We start from the raw sequence: 16,824 nt of genomic DNA on the forward strand, positions 1-16,824 counted from the left end.
GAGATAACAAGTGGCTGTAAATTGTGCATCTGGCTTTTCAGTGATTATGAAATAGTTATTTTTCTCCTTCCCAAATCTGCATTTCTGCCTTGGGGGGTAACCTTTGCAACTTGTTCGATCAGTAATTTTTAATACTCCTTGAAGTGAAGCCGTACCTGCATGTATCCATTAGTACTAAGAACATCACCACAATAGCTAATGTTTATTGAGTATTGTGTTTATGGGGCCACTTTCTATTTATCCTCTTTTAAAAATCCTCATAACTATAAGATAGGACTGTAATCTTCATTTTACAGACCAGGATACACACCAAAGATCACAAAACTAGTAAGAGCCAGGATTCAACCCAGGTCTACTTGACAAGAGCCTGTGTGCTTAAACCACTGACTCTGTGCTGTCACTCTGAAGTTTGTTACTGCCTTTCTCCCGTGTCCTTGTGTTTTGTGTTCTTGTGTCTCTAGCCTCATTTTTCCATCCTGGGTCAGAGGTCACAGACCCAAATAATAACTGGGGCAGGCTCTGCAGGGAATCACTGGCAATACTATTTGTCACGTTCTGTCTTCTCTCCTGCTCCTCCTTCCCACTCCTCTCCCTATTTCACAAGTATCACTTCCATGGCAAGAACCCCTGAATTTAAGTATTCAAAGGTATATTTATTCTCCAACCAAATAGGATGAAGTGGTTCAGAGTGTGGTCTGTTGGGCCTACCTTGCTGGGATTAAATCCCAGCTTCACCCCTTACTGTGTAACTTTAGGCATGTTACTTAGCCGCTCTGTGCTTTAGTTTCCCCATAGATAAATGGGGATGGTAACATACCCAATTAACTCTGAGGTTTATTGAAGACTAAAGGAATTAGTGGGTGAAAAGTGCTTAAAACAGTACCCAGCATGTGTTAGGCATGAAATTAAACGTGTTGCCTTTACCATTATCATTGTTATTATTAGGTTTGTTATCTCTCCTACATCCTTTGTGGTAAGATTAGCATAACTAGACAATTGGAGACTAGACCATAGTTTGGATATATTGCTGGGTAATTTTCCTGGCTGGTTCAAAAGACTTAAAAAGAGAGCAAAGGATGTTATTTTTTCTCTTTCATGTGCAAGAGATGCATTGTTAATGCCCTGTCATCTTTCAAAGGCATAGAGTTCCACAAGATCTCTTCAGCTAAATTGCTGGAAGACTGAATTCTTTTTTTTCTTTTAAGGGAGTTCATTGTGACACCTCAATTTATATGAGAAAATGCAAATAAATGACATTTTTTGACAGTAAATTTATATTTTTAAATGTATTAGAAGTATGAATGATATATCAGCAAGACTGTGGCTTTATAAACCCTCCATCAGCACTCACTCTTGCTGGGATCCTAGGCAACTGTTGCTACAATCCTGGGCATCTGTTAAGTGGGAATGATCCTATACATATCACAGGTTGGGAAGATTCAACAAGATGGTGAATCTGAAATAACCAGATGGAGTGCCTGGCACATTAGTGAATACTCAGTAAATATTGGTTGCTTTTTATTTTCTAGGGACGCTTTGGTATTTTAAAGAATCCTATTAAGATCCTATTAGGAATCCTTTAGTGAAGTAGATGTCTCCAATTTATCTTTCATGGAAAAATTAATCCTTCAATTTGCTTAAAGTGCACTACTTTTATGTGTCATAGAAAATCACTCTGGTCTGCTTAAAACAAGATAACTAATACCAATGAACTGAATGAGGTGGGGAAATAGATATTTTTTCCTTATAGGCAGAATTTTCATTCTTTAAAGAAATCACGTGGCCGCCATTAAAACTGCTTCATTTAAGGACTGTTAATAAAATGGAGACAGAAGACAGGAAACTTAAAACAACAAGAACAACAACCAAAAAACCCTCTGTGCCTCTTTCCCAGTAATACGCGCCTCATACACGCACCACCAGCATTTTTATGAGCACAATCTTATTTCAGGAAGCAACGAGAACAGCCTTGAAAGGGAAATTGGCCTAAGCTCATAGTGATGGATTGGTTTCTCCTGTTAAACCTGTACTGTATGTGCCTTTCTTGATGTAAAGAGTATTAGTGGGAAAAAACAGCCCCCATAGTGAAAATAGGCTGTGGCTTCTCTTTACTATGCCAGGTAAGGATGCATTTTCTAAAAATATCCCTTTCCATGATCATGCAAAAACGGGCAGTAAATGTAATAAAGATCTGCATGTACTCATTTATTGTTTTTATTGAGAAATCTCATAATGAAAATATTTTAGTTACTCAGCAATTTTGTTTTCTATTTTGAACTTTATACCTTATATCCACTTGTTACAGATGAGCACTTAGAAGATGTGGCCAAGTTCAGAATACATTCTTAATTGTACAACTTTTTCCCTTATACTTGTGGTAGTATTTTTTTTTTTTTTAGTTTATGGTTTAGCTGGTAGAATGTATATCATATTGGCAAGTGATAATTGAACTTCTTAAACATAAGTATTTTCTTTCAAGACTAACTAAATGTAAAGCTTTTATAGCTTTATTAGCTATCTTCATGAAAGAGCATTAACTATTCAGGCTTGCCTCTGACTTTGTTTTCAGAGTTGGGAGATTTAACCAGTTTTAAACACATAAAGTCTAGTACACCTCAGAATATAACTACGACCTTATATTCAAGATTCTAACTTCTGAGAAAAGATTAAGCATAAGAGAGAAGATTTAAAAAATGATGTAAAAGCAGCAAAATAGTCTTACTTACTGTCTCAGTAACACAAATATTTAGAATATTGTCAGATATGAAAGTGTATGTAATATAGTAAAAACACTAAAACTTTGAAATCGCAGGGATTTAGAAAGTAGAAAATACCATTACTGATTTAATATGTGCCCATGATTTTCTTAAATCTTATAGAAAACAAGGGATGCAGAAAGACAAGCAAAGTTATTTTAAGTCAAAAGCTTTCTAATCCTGAAATTTATCTTTGGTTCTTTTCTTTGGTGCTGAATTGTTCATTATAGAAGAAAAATATACTTTTTCATACAATTTTATTCCTATAGGATAAAAGGGAAATTGAAGCTTCTCTGACCCTTGGATTGACCATGCGGGGAATACAGATTTTTCAGGTTAGTTAATGGGAAGTAAGTGTCAAATGGCATCCACTATGTCTTACTGTGGCACTGTGCCTGCCTGGTCCTGCGATAGGTTCACTGGTCCATTTCCAGCCATTGATTGGTCATTACTTCCTGTTTGTCTAGCACAGATGTAGATAATGTGGGATAGACGAAGTGAAGCAGTCTGATCCTTGACACTAATAAGTCCTCTAGAACAGAAAACAACAAACCAAAGATTGGCCCCAGTTCATCACTCACAGATCATTAATATCCAGACATTTTTCTTTGTGTGTCATTAATTTTTAATATTCTTTTTTATCATCTGGTGCATCTATAACTGTGGAAAGAAAAATGAATTTTTAATACAGTGACTGACCAGACATTTTAATTTCCGTTACAATTTTCTGATAAAACCTGTCCCTTGAGTAAGTAGTTACCATCATCCTTTTGCAGGTGGGATGGTTTTATGCTACAGCCATCAACAAGGGAGAGAGATGCCTCCCTCTGTGAGACCGGGGAAAATAAAAGGATGCCTTATCTTCAATATAGGCAAAATATCCAGTTATGAAAGTCTGAGTGCCTTATCTCATCTCTTGAATGCCTGAGTCTTCTGGACTTTTTATTTAAATTTAGGGATAGGCCAGAAGGGAAAAGATTGCCTTAAAAGGACAGGTTAACGCAGTCACTCAGGAACCAAAAGCGACAGAATTGTATCACTCCTCTTTTAATTACTGTCTGCATATCTCCAAAGAGAGTTGGGGACCTCTTTCAGATTTTAATTACTGTATTTTAGTTTTCTGGGAAAGAAGTTAGAGCTATTTTAGAATATCTGTCAGTTTCCTCAGTAACTCTCTGTGCATTACTTGTAAGAGTTATAAGTAACTCTTATAATTCTTTCCACAGAATTTAGATGAAGAGAAACAATTACTTTATGATTTCCCTTGGACCAATGTTGGAAAGTTGGTGTTTGTGGTAAGTTTAAAATAACTGACTTAAAATACTCAGTTTTTTGTTTTTGTGGACTTGTTTTTTGTTTTGTTTTTTTAAACAAAATATTGTTTCAGGCACAAAACTTGATATTTTCTCAAAATTGAAGATGAAAATAGTTAGTTAGCTGTCTTACATTCTTATGCGTGTGCTATAATTACAATCCTTGCCACTTTTCAGTAGTGAACCTAAACCACAGAGTCTTACAGCAAAAGAAATTACTAATTTTTATTTGTGTATCTGGTCCCCACCACTCTACCCTAACTTATTCTAGTTTCAGAAGAAATGTGATGGGAAAAGTTCAAGATGAATTCATCAAACAGAATTGTTTTAAAAAATGTACAGCAGAGGGGTTAGAAAACAGAAAGCTGTAATCAGAGGGTAAATTACTCTTAGCATGGGGGTTGGCCAGTTCTTGTGGAAGTTAACTTCTCTTGAGCAAAGAATAAAGAGTGATATAAAAAGATGTTTCTATTAATATCTGTCTGTTGAAACTCATCATTATAAAGAACGGACTGCAATTCTTAACGGGAAAAGTACTTTTACTTTTAGATTATTGAGAATGATACGCTTTCTTTTGTTGGAGCAGATTCTTGATTTTTCCCAGCTGTTTCACTGTTTTGTCAGCTGTATCCATTTGCGGGAGGGTTCAAAGAATTACAGTTAATTATGTGTATTTCTAGTGGTCGTTAAAATTCATAATTTTGCTTTGTTCAGAAATTATTGGAAAAAATACACAAAGAAAGGAGGAAGATAAGGATTAGGACACATGTGCTTCTTTCTTTCCATCAGGAAGATGGCCTATATAAATAAAGGGCTCTGTTGCCAAATAGCATTTGGGCACTGACTCCACACTGCCCTGGGAGTTAAAAGACCTGTTTCTGACTTTACATTGGGCACAGTCCAATCTGATTTCACTTCACTCATACATTAAATGGGGCCTGACCTGCCTCCTACTCACTGGCTCTTTCTCGTTCAAGCTCTTTGGGAAAGGAGTGGAGCTATTTGTAAATGAGCAAATTATTACCCCACTTGCCCCCTTCATGTCCCCAGTTAAGAAGTAATAAAATACATTTATAGAAATTGAATTTCTTAAGGGTCCTGCACCCCAGTGGTTCCTGAATGTAGTTGTGCATCACTCTCATCTGAGGAGCTTATTTAGATTTCTGGGCCTCATCATCCTCACCTAAGAGATTTTTGATTCAGTAGGTCTGGGGTGGAGACCAGGAATCTATTTTGGCAAACTTCCCAGATGATTCTTCTTGCAGCCAGCCCAGCCCTGCCTAGTTGTGTGACTCTGGGCAAATCACTTAACATCTCTGTGCCTTGGTTTCTTCATTCCAAAATGGGGATAATTGACTGTCCCCCCGCCACCCCATAGACTTGTGAGGATTAAGTGAGTTAATACATGCTTAGTGTTCATTAAGTGTAAGTTATAAGCATTCTAGCATTGAGAGCCAATGTTGGTTCCTTTTAAAATGGAAAGTCGAGAGGTAAGAAATTCCATCCACGTCTGAGTTACACAAACCCATATTGCTTTGCACTGACGTTAAGTGTGTAGTTAGAATATGCCTCCCTCTTTGCTTTATCTCTCCTCTCCAGCTGAGAATCACTGTGCCTGGAATATTCCTTTCTGTAGTCCTGCTGCCCTATTCATTGTCAGGAAAGTTAAAGGAGTTAATAACATTCCATAACTGTAAGGAACTTTGCCAAACCCTCGCCCTCAACTTAGAACTTTATGTTAATGATCCCAAACCTAATGAATGAGATTCCTCTACTGACAGAAAGATACTTACGCTACTTCCATCTCTTATTTCTCCTTCCTGTCTCATCCCTCTAACTGTCCTTCTGGCTTCCAGCTCCCTCTTTTATCCAACTAGAGAGTTTTTCATTTTTTCTAAAACCTAAATAGATATCCTTTATTGTTCACTATCATAACTCCTTGTTTATTTCCTTCCCAGAATTTATCATAAGCTGCAGTTATTTTATGTGTTTATTTACTGTCTCTCCCACCAGAATGTAGTGACATGGGGGTAGGGACTTTGTCCTCTGCACTGTTATTTTCTCAGGGCCTAGCAAAGTGTTTGGTACATTGTAAGTGTTCAACAGATATTTGAATGCATTACCCTTCTAGAATTTGTTGTCTTGTTTACAGAGTTAGGGTGTTGGGATTACATTTAAGGATGCTTTTGTGATGGGCCCTTCTCTTCTCCATTATGTAAATGGCCTGGCCAGCCAGAGAAACCAAAGATGGAACCAGAAGGCCCTGGCTAGGCACTTCCCTGAATTTTTGGTAATCCTCTGTCCTGTGACGTTTTTGAAAGGGAAAACAGTAATTTATCCTCCGGGAATTTTGGATGGAGCTTTATACATCTATTTCTGAGTCTGTAGTTTTCCTTACTAACTAGCAAATGAAGGGGAGCTTGGCACATCGGACACTTTTCTTCCTGATCTGATTCATGCCTTCCCTCCACAGGGAAAGAAGTTTGAGATTTTGCCAGATGGCTTGCCCTCAGCCAGGAAGCTCATCTACTACACGGGGTGCCCCATGCGCTCCAGACACCTGCTGCAGCTCCTGAGTAACAGCCACCGCCTCTACATGAACCTGCAGCCTGTCCTGCGCCACATCCGGAAGCTGGAGGAAAACGAAGGTCCTGCAGGGTCTGGGGCGGGAAGCAGATGGTGCTTTTGCCACCCGGGGCCCCGTACTCTACAGCTGCCAAGAACTGGGGCTTTAGTCTTCTGAAGAGTGGGACCTGGGGACCGGCATCTCCAGATCCCCAGCAGCATTCCTGTTTCATCTCAGCACTGTCCCGGAAGGCCCACCTCCCACAGTGCTAGTCAGCATATCCGAGATGATCCCTGCCATTTAGCTACCTTCGAGAACATTCTCTGTAAGGTTTCCCCACACTTGGCTTGAGAATTCTTGCAGAAAGCCACCACATGAAGGCGCAGGCCAGGGTTTCTGTGCATATCGGCTTTTATCTGCATCTCAGAGCTTTGTTTATACGCTGATCCACCTTGGTGCTGTTATCCACAGGCTATCTGGAATTCCTTCCAGTGTGATTATTCCTTAGGTTAGAGTGACAATAAAGGTGGGTCACAGAATGTCTCCAGCCTCTTGTTGACTTCTAGGAGGCCCCACGTCTGGCTGAGCAAGAAAGACAAACAAAGGAGAGAGAAGTTTACAATTGAGGATCTCGTCAGCCAGTCCTGTGGGAGCTTTGCTGAGACACAGAATAGAGCAGTGCCTTTGGGGCTTCAGAGTTCCGGGCCCTGAAAGGGGGGTCAAGTCATGGTGAAGAGAGGAAGACGGGGATGGGGGCTTCTAGCAGCAGACTTCAACTTCACAGTATTAACCTAATGGTTAACTCTTTATCTCCTGTGGTTACCCTGTTCGGCACACTCCAGCTTCTAATCCCCAAAAATGCTACTTTGCATATTTGGTTTTTTAATGTCTTTGATTTTTTTTGCAAACTCATTTTGTAGTAATTCTTGGTAATTCGATCAGATTCGATTTGGGGTATTTGCATGAACATTAAGATGCAGATTCATATCTTAGGTCCATATCGGAAACAGATTTCGACCTCTCAGACCTCACTTTTCCTATAGAAGTGAGACAAGTACCTGTCCTCTTTTTTTTTTTTTTTCCTAATTGGGGTATAGTTGCTTAACAGTGTTGTGTTAGTTTCTGCTGTACAGCGAAGTGAATCAGCTATGTGTATACACATATCCCCTCTTTTTTGGATTTCCTTCCCATTTAGGTCACCACAGAGCATTGAGTAGAGTTCCCTGTGCTATACAGCAGGTTCTCATTAGTTATCTATTTTATACATAGTAGTGGATATATGTCAATCCTAATCTCCCAGTTCATCCCACCCCCCCATTTTCCCCCCTTGGGGTCCATATGTTTGTTCTCTACATCTGTCTCTCTATTTTTGCCTTGCAGACAGGTTCATCTGTACCATTTTCTCTCTTAACAAACAAAAACCTTATAGAGGTTTGCATCTGATTGATTTCTCTCAAAAGCTGTCTGTCAATTTACATGAGACCCAGTTTGGAGAAGCCATTGTAATTTAAGTAGCAGTTGGAATGTGAATCATTTTCCACTGTCTGCCACCAAACTGCATCTGTCTTCGGAGAGAATTGGTCTCACTGTCAAGTGTATTGGCTTCCCCTGCTGCCAGACTGCCAGTTCTTTCCCATGATGACTCATCAGTATAATAAATGCATATATCTCTCTGACGCTGATATGAAGATTAGGAATTTAAACAGGATAGAAGTGCCAAGGAAGCTTGTGAGACTAGGTAACTTAGGTGCAGAGCCCATCATTTTGCCAAGTTGGCTACATTCCTAAATGGCCAACTTGGCACCTTGAGAAATTCACTTATTCCAGCAGCTCTCTGCCGGCAGCATTTTAGTAAATTCTTGTTTAGGTGACCTTAACGGGAGCCCCTTAGAGCTTGAAAGAATTAACAAACCTCCCCTACAGGTTCTAAAGCAAAATTACATAGAATGTCGTGTTAAGAGGGGAGAGCTTTGTCTGTTATCAAGCATAGCACCAAGTGCATTTGAGGGCTTATGTGAGTAGGGGCAGTGAGGGAATGATAAAGGTGCAGATTGGATCTTTTACATGAATACATATAGATAGATTTTGCGGGGATGGCTTTTTTTCCTTTACATCTTTAGTTTTCTCTGCTTAGAAATCCCTCGAGATCTGAAGAAAACCTGAAACAGTTTCTTTGGACTTACCTTGGCCTGAATCCAGTTATCTCACCCACACTTAAGGACTCTATCATTTTAAACAAAAAAAACTGTTAACATTAGCCAAAATCACAGCATGAAAAGAATCTATATTTTTCTTAATTAAATTTCATCTAGAGTCACCTTGTCTGAAACACTATTTTCTCATTTTATAGTAAAAATGATCACAAGAATCTTACGGTATTTAGAACAGATGGATAAAAAATGCTTTCTGTCATTAAAATTTTCTTTCAACTCAACTTTATTCAGTAGCTAGGGCTTATTCTTAGGTCTGTGTCAAGAGGGCACGTTGACTGCATTGTATTACAAAATAACATATGAAAAACTTGGTGGTCTGTGGGCTTTTACAATGGAGGGAATAAATAGAACACTGGCACATTGATGATTTGCCCTGTTGACACCAGTGATTACTAGGGGGTGAGAGGTTGCATTTTGCATCTCTTAGAATAAATTTCCAGAATTATTTCAGCATTTCCCTCATTTTGTAACCGATTGGTGTGAAGCTTCTTAAATGTTCGCAGAGGGTCTAAGAGATAAAGCACGATGACAGGAATAGAAGCCAGCACATGGAACACCAAGGCTGCGCTGACACATTGACAGGAAGTAATTCATGCTAGGCTCCTATTAGATAGAAAACAAGTTGGCAAAGTACTTGTCTTCTAGTGACTATGCTTGTGAGTATAGAATAACTGTAGTTGATTCCAAATCTACCAGAAATTTGGGAGTAAAAGGGCTATTTGTAAAGAGATAGAAAAGCTTTTAAATTATTAGATCCACAATTCTCAATTGTCTTAGAACTCGAACACCATATAGGACTTTTTTTTTTACTTTTTCTCTTTACTTTCCACCCTTCCAAGGGCCACATGGCTATTGTATTGAAACTACAGTGAAAAGAAAGTATGAGAATTTTGCAAACCCCTTTAGTTCTTCATCTCATCTCAACTCCTGTTGCCTTCAGAAAATAGGAATCATTAGAACCCAGTCTAACCCTGAAAAATGGGCTGTAGATGGATGTACTTTTGTTGCAGTGATGTGTGTGTTAGGCTCTGAGTCACCTTGTCTGAAACACTATTTTCTTATTTTGTAGTAAAAAAGGTTCCAGTCTGCCTCTGTGTGGCTACACACACTCACCTTTGTGTGTTTCAGCTCGATTCCTTAGAATTGACATGAAAGGGCTGAAGCCCAGAAATGTACACACAACCTTCTCCAAGCATTTTTTCCATTTTGCATCCTGGAATGCATATTTTCTCTTCCTGCTGATGTTCATTCCCTCTCTGGGGAAGCCTGTGGTGATTATACTTCAGAGCTGGATTCAAACATCAAGAGTGCAAGTATTTTTACTTAACCAAGACACAATACAATTAAATTCATTAACAGGCCCTTGAGAACCCAATTAGTCTAATAGTCAGCAGTTTCTGAAATAATATCAATTTAACATTCCCCAAATGCACTCTCCATTTTTAACATTGTTCTAATGTGTTACTTCTCATCAGTATTAAAGATACAAGGCAGTTTAACTATTTCTTTGTTTTAAATTTCTGACCTGAAGCACAAAAATAGTATGTTTGTATCAGTTGTACACCTGTAGCTCAGTTGTAACTTTGTGCCTTTATGTAATGGTTAGTTTAGCATTGGATAAAAGGGACTTTCCAATATTGTGTCTTTGCTACGTTAAAGAGGTGTACTGACATGTTAAATCAAAGAACAGTTTCATCAATCAGAGGCTACATGGGTATAAATTATCAAACCAGTAGTGATTACTATGTGTTCTTAATAGATGGTAAAACCTCACTGATTCAGCCTAAATGGAGAAAAGCAATCTTCATCCATGAAAATCTAAATTCTAGAATTTTTTGAAAGAAATTCTCAGAAGAATAATTTTATTTTAAATTGTCTTCAACAGTTAGAGCTAAGCTAACAATGGCCCAAATTGAACAGATGAATAAATCAAATGAAAGGCAATTAGCATAAGTATATTTATTGAACCGTTTCTGTAGCAGTCCTTTTGAAATTATCTGTGGGGAAGGACCAGATTTTTAAGAACTTCTAATCCACTGTGGACCGATCCTTTTGCAAAGTTCAAAATCACATTCGTGGATGTCCTGGCAATGTCAGATCACTCTAAAAGTTTCTAAATGTTTATTCTCAATTCCTGAACTTATTCCACTGTGGACCGATAACAGTTTGCAGACAAGAAGTGATCTGCCATCTTACACTTTGAGTAGCATTCTTCTATGGTGTTTGAGGCTTTAAAACTCTTTGAGTAGTTAAATACTCACCTCATATCTATGGTACTGGTTTTTATTCATTTTGCAGTCTTCTTAAATTGAGCTCCTATCAGAATGAGCACTTTCCAGTCACTCACTTCTGAATGTGAAATTGTACTTGTTCTTGGCTTGACCCCAGCTAATCAGCTGTTCCTTCTGCCTTGGTTGAATATAATGACGAGCTGTCTTCCTCACCACACAGAGAAGAAGCAGTACCGGGAATCTTACATCAGCGACAACCTGGACCTCGACATGGACCAGCTGGAGAAGCGGTCCCGGGCCAGCGGGAGCAGCGCGGGCAGCATGAAGCATAAGCGCCTGTCCCGTCACTCCACCGCCAGCCACAGCAGCTCTCACACCTCGGGCATCGAGGCCGACACCAAGGCCCGGGACGCGGGCCCCGAAGATGTCTACCCCGGCAGCGCCATCCACCGCAAGCTGAAAACCTGCAGCTCCATGACCAGCCACGGCAGCTCCCACACCTCCGGGGTGGAGAGTGGCGGCAAGGACCGGCTGGAGGAGGATTTGCAGGATGATGGTAACCTGCCCCCCAGGCCCTTCGAGCTAACAGTGCTGACCTGCCGTCTGGGATGCTCTGCTTTTTCTCTTCCAGTTTTTTCGCATTATTGTTTCTGTAGAATTGATGTAGTAATAGAGAAGAAAGAAACACAGCATTTGGCTGCTTAACCCTGTGTTAAGGAGATACGATCAGACCTATAGCCTGTATCAGCAAACTTAGTACTTGTGTGCATCTTTTTTATTTTTCTGTTTCAAATAATTGCTGTAGCATTCAGGTTTGGGGAAAAGATACACTGATTCCATTAAGGAAAACTGCAGAGCATACGTGTGCTTACTATAGAATTCACGTGGATATCAAATCAAGTCGCTGAATGCTCTGAGAGAAGGCAGCTGTGGGTGATGGGGAGCTTCATGCACTACTCATTCTGTCCTTGTCGACAGTCTGCTTTGGCATGAGGCAGACGACCCATCAGTCTCCTTGGGCCCTTTGTTATCACAGCATGCTAGTACAGCTTTTCTTTTTTCTTAAAGAGAAAGAATAATTGACAGTCAAAACATGGCATTAGCAGACATGTAGATAACACAGCAGTCCTGTGAAGAAGAGAAGCAGCATCTAGTTGAGAGTTGTCGCTAGAGTTTCCTATTGTGGAGTCTCATTAGCAGATTTATTTTTAAATATGAATAATTAAATAACCTCCCTCAAGGTGTGGCTATGAATTACAGTGGCCATTTCCCCTTATGTCACTAAATGTCTTTTCCTTCTTCTGTGTCAGAAATAGAGATGTTGGTTGACGACCCCAGGGACCTGGAGAGGATGAACGAAGAGTCCCTGGAAGTCAGCCCAGACATGTGCATCTACATCACAGAGGACATGCTCCTGTCTCGGAAGCTGAATGGACACTCTGGTGAGCTCCCTCGGGAAGGTCCTCTCCTTAGCTAGTGGGTTCAGAGGATACTTAATAATATAAGAAACCTAGGTAAGAAAAACGGTACAAATTGTTGAGATAGTATGATCTCAAATTATAAAAATGTTTACATGTATATGGCAAAATATACATAAAAATATTAATAGCCTTTTCTCTGGATGATGGGGTTATGGATGTTTTTATTTTCTTCTTTGCATCATCCTAGTTTGCCAGAATCTCTACAATTTGAGCCCATTGTTTTAAAAACATGGAGCTAAGATTGAGTAGTGACATAGTGTACTGCTCTATCCTTCGTTCTCGTGGAAGTTTGGCAGGAGTCTGTTCAGTGTTCTGAGCACCAGGCTTGATACTGAGTTTTCTGGTGCTGGTTCTGGGTTTTGGAGCAAATTACTTACAGGCAGGAAAGGCACATTTACAAGGAAATTCAAAAGGAACCATACCCAGTTTCAACCAGTGCACTAGTCCACATCTTCTTCCTGTGAAGATTGACTCAAAAGTTGATTCAAAAGGTGACAGGGAGCTCCGTTGACCTCAGAGCCCCAGAACTGACTTCTCACCGTGGCCTCCCATTTTGGTGTCTCACCGGTGGGATCTGCTGCAGAAGGCCTGTGCCACGGTATCCCCGTCGGCCAAGAGGAGCCTCCGGAACACAGTGTGTTCCATATGCTGGCCCTGGACCTAGCCCTTTGTGAGCGTTTGCTCTTTAGTTGGATGGGTACTAGGCTCAGCGCCATTTATAAGAGGAGTAGACAGACACAAGGACACACACACACTGGCCAGGACACACAGCTCCTTAACTTACCTGAACCCAGTTCCCACCCAGATCTGTGTGACTCCAGAGGAGGCCCGAGCCCCGCACTTACCCACTGCTCGTCTAAGTAGAACCAGACCTAGAGGCTGTGTCCAGGTTAAATTCAAAGTCAGTGTTGTGTGGAGAGTGGGGGAGCTTTAGGAGATACAGTAAAGAGATTGCTTTGCACCTTCAGCCTTTGTGTTCATTCCTAACTGCATCATAAATAGCTTAATTAAAAGTTTATTTTAGGAAATGCAGTTTCTAACCTCCATCCTGTGCTCGAACCCCACATGTATCTCACTCCTCCTGTTCACTGCAGCACAAGGAGAGAATGTGATCCCCCCTGGTCGTCTGCCTCCAAAGGGCCACAGTGAGATTTGTGGGCAGTGGTTAATATTTGCCCTTTCCTTCTTGGTAGCAGTATATGTCAGATGAGTGGCAAGAGGGATGAATAATTTGAAGTCTTCACTGGTTTTCCTCTGCGTTTCACTTTAGGGTTGATTGTGAAAGAAATTGGTTCTTCCACCTCCAGCTCCTCAGAGACGGTGGTCAAACTTCGAGGCCAGAGTACCGATTCTCTTCCACAGGTATGGAAGGGATTGAAATTTTAAATCAGCAGCTGAAGTTATAGAAAATTTTAAATAGGGACTTACATTTATAATTACATAAATGAGCAGAAATTTAAAACCTTAATGAAATGATTCCTAGTAGATACATACATTCTAGTTTTAGTCTGAATTTATGTCCATTTATTTTCTAGTTCTGTTTATCTTTGAGTTGGGTTTTTATTTGGATAAACTATGTACTTTGTTTCATACTTTATGTGGGTGGGAAGCCTCTAGTCTTCAGGCTTCAGGTTAATTCTGGTGTGTGTATGTATGTGTTGATCTCAACAACTGGGAGAGTAATTTTCTCGTCAGGTGTGTTGTGGTAGAAATGTTTCCACACTCTAATTATTCCATTCAGATTGAATTTTCAAACTATGCTAAGCTAGAGCATTTGATAACCCATGATCACTGGTTAGACTATTAAACTATCAGAAGATATAGATAAATTAAAATACACCATTGCAGCATTTAGATATAATCTACTGCTGATATTCACCTCTGTCTCCAGGGAAGCACTTGGGTGTTCTCTGTCTCTTTTGTTTTCTTCCTTCTACGTGTGTTCCTCTTTTCTTTCTTTCTCTTGCATTCTGGCAATCTTTGCCTCCTATATTTTTCTCTCTTTCTTCCCTTTTTTCTCATTTGTCCTTTTTTTCTTTTCCATTTAAGTACCCATAATGTGAACGTGACATTTTATTAAATATTCTTCTGGAAGCTCCAATGAGTGATATTTATTGCAGTACATGTAGCACGATGATTAGGATTACAAGCTCCAGGGTCAAACTGACTGGGTTTGCACACCAGCCCTGCCAGTCAGCGTTAGCTCTTACTGTACATGAACGTTTGTGGGGCACCGCGAAGGATCAGCTTCCACATCTACCAGATGGGAAGAGCATTCGTGTGCCTGCCTTGATGCTTTCTGGCGATGACCTGATGAATTCTATGTGAAATTTCGGTGGAGCCTCAGAAGACATCAGTACAAGGATTGTCATCTTCAGGAGGCTCTCAGACCTGACCCTTCCAAGTAAAATGTTGTTGAGCTCAGGCTCTGTCCTTTTCTTCCTGGTACTTTTGCCTCCAGCAAAAGTGATATCTTATTCTAACAAGGCTGGCCTTTGTGGTTTCAGCCGCAAAAGTAGATTAGAACTGTAATGCCTCGTTTCATTAAGTAACCATTAAGGATCTTCCATTCATGTAATTATTGGAACCATTTTTTAACCTACTTATATTTTCAGCTGGAACCACCTCTTGAGATAATGAATTCTAAAAGTCTGCTACCTGCTGTGTGGAGCATTTGTCAGAGTGTGACCTCTTGCAGTGTTCGGGAGCCACCTCTTTGTCCTGGGGCTGTCTCCCAACATTTGCTATACCAAGAGCACTTCATGTTATTTTTCTACCCGAGAATTCTGGCTTTTGAAAAAATAGTTTTTCAAACTGTGTTTCTTGAGTAATAATTGGTTTGTTTTCCCATTTCTTATTAAAAGAATAACAGACCTCAGCATGAGAGTGTTGCCGTGCTGAATTGCCATATCCTCATGGAAAGACCGAGAAACAGTATCTTTACCTCTGCAACCTGATTTTAAGATAACTGCTTGGCTTCTGAGATGCTAGAGACAGTTGGATTCACATTGCACTGACTTCTCTGTGCCTTGGGTTATCCATCTGTAGAGTGGGGAGAATAATAGCACCTGGCTCACAGACTGATGGGAAGATTAAATGAGTTCTAGGGTCTAGCACATAATGAGGGCTCAGTAAAAGCTAGCTGCTATTATTGGTGGTGGTGGGAGTGGCGCTTTGCCCCACAGGGCCTCAGGGCCCACAAACCACAGATTGGAAACCACTTCCTAACATATAAGGATTCCTTAACCTTTTATGATTTTGCAGCTTCTCTCTGTACAAGGCAAATGGTGCTAAACTTTCGCTTTAGTCTATGCTCTTAAAGTTGTTTCAACCTTCTCTTGTCTTGTAGACTATATGTCGAAAACCAAAGACCTCCACCGATCGACATAGCTTGAGCCTCGATGACATCAGACTGTATCAGAAAGACTTCTTGCGCATTGCGGGGCTGTGTCAGGACACTGCTCAGAGTTATACCTTTGGGTGCGGCCATGAACTGGATGAGGAAGGCCTCTATTGCAGCAGCTGCTTGGCTCAGCAGTGTGTCAACATCCAAGATGCTTTTCCAGTCAAAAGAACCAGCAAATACTTTTCTCTGGATCTCACCCATGATGAAGTTCCAGAGTTTGTTGTATAAAGGACGTCTATGTGCAGCTGTACAGACAGCCTGCTGTTCGCTAGAGGCTGTGAAAGCCATGGGTTCTTTCTTTACCTATTACTTGTGCCATATTTTCTTCACCCCAAACATAGCTCTTTCTTTATAATATTTGTGACAGAAATAAAAGCTGAGGGACAGTTGCACTTTAAGTATTACACAGAAGTGAAAGGACTACAGAGAATGTATACCAAGACAAGTGCCCAAAAGTTCACTGATCCTTTGGAAGGAAATGTGCTTTACTGGTTACCAAGCCTTCAGAATATCCAACTGTGGTGTGTTTGTTCATTGTTTTGTTTCCCAGTTCAGTTACGTGTAAGAACACTTTTTTTTTTTATCGTGTGAAAGATGTTGTTGGGTTCCTTTGTTTGCTTGTACATTTTTTTTTTTTTTACCACTCCCTCATAAAATGCCGGTGGTTGGAGGGAAGAGAGAGAGAAGAGGCTCTCATTTTTTGATAGAGAGACCGTCACCTACTCATAGCCATTGCCACCCCACTGGGGCTGTACGAAAGTGAACACGAACAAAGCAGTCAAAATCCAGCACGCCAAAGATGCCTCCACCAGAAGGGCAGCCCAGGGCCAAGAAGATGTGAGTCAAGCAATAACCAAA

At 40.3% G+C, this 16,824-nt stretch overlaps 1 protein-coding gene across 4 annotated transcripts in view; it reads left to right on the forward strand.

Moving 5' to 3' along the window:
* FRMD6 (FERM domain containing 6) overlaps positions 1-16,606 on the forward strand; it is a 73,917-nt gene extending 57,311 nt beyond the window's left edge. For all 4 annotated transcript variants that reach the window (XM_061182545.1, XM_061182548.1, XM_061182547.1 and 1 more), the window contains exons 8-14: positions 3,026-3,091; positions 3,983-4,051; positions 6,543-6,717; positions 11,300-11,635; positions 12,390-12,521; positions 13,831-13,922; positions 15,910-16,606. In XM_061182545.1, the coding sequence (XP_061038528.1) occupies positions 3,026-3,091; positions 3,983-4,051; positions 6,543-6,717; positions 11,300-11,635; positions 12,390-12,521; positions 13,831-13,922; positions 15,910-16,194 (1,155 nt within the window). In that variant the 3' untranslated portion in view covers positions 16,195-16,606. The remainder of the gene's footprint in view (positions 1-3,025; positions 3,092-3,982; positions 4,052-6,542; positions 6,718-11,299; positions 11,636-12,389; positions 12,522-13,830; positions 13,923-15,909) is intronic.
* The last annotated feature ends 218 nt before the right edge of the window (positions 16,607-16,824 follow it).

Source organism: Eubalaena glacialis, chromosome 2, assembly GCF_028564815.1.
Source record: "Eubalaena glacialis isolate mEubGla1 chromosome 2, mEubGla1.1.hap2.+ XY, whole genome shotgun sequence".
Taxonomy (NCBI): Eukaryota; Metazoa; Chordata; class Mammalia; order Artiodactyla; family Balaenidae; genus Eubalaena; species Eubalaena glacialis.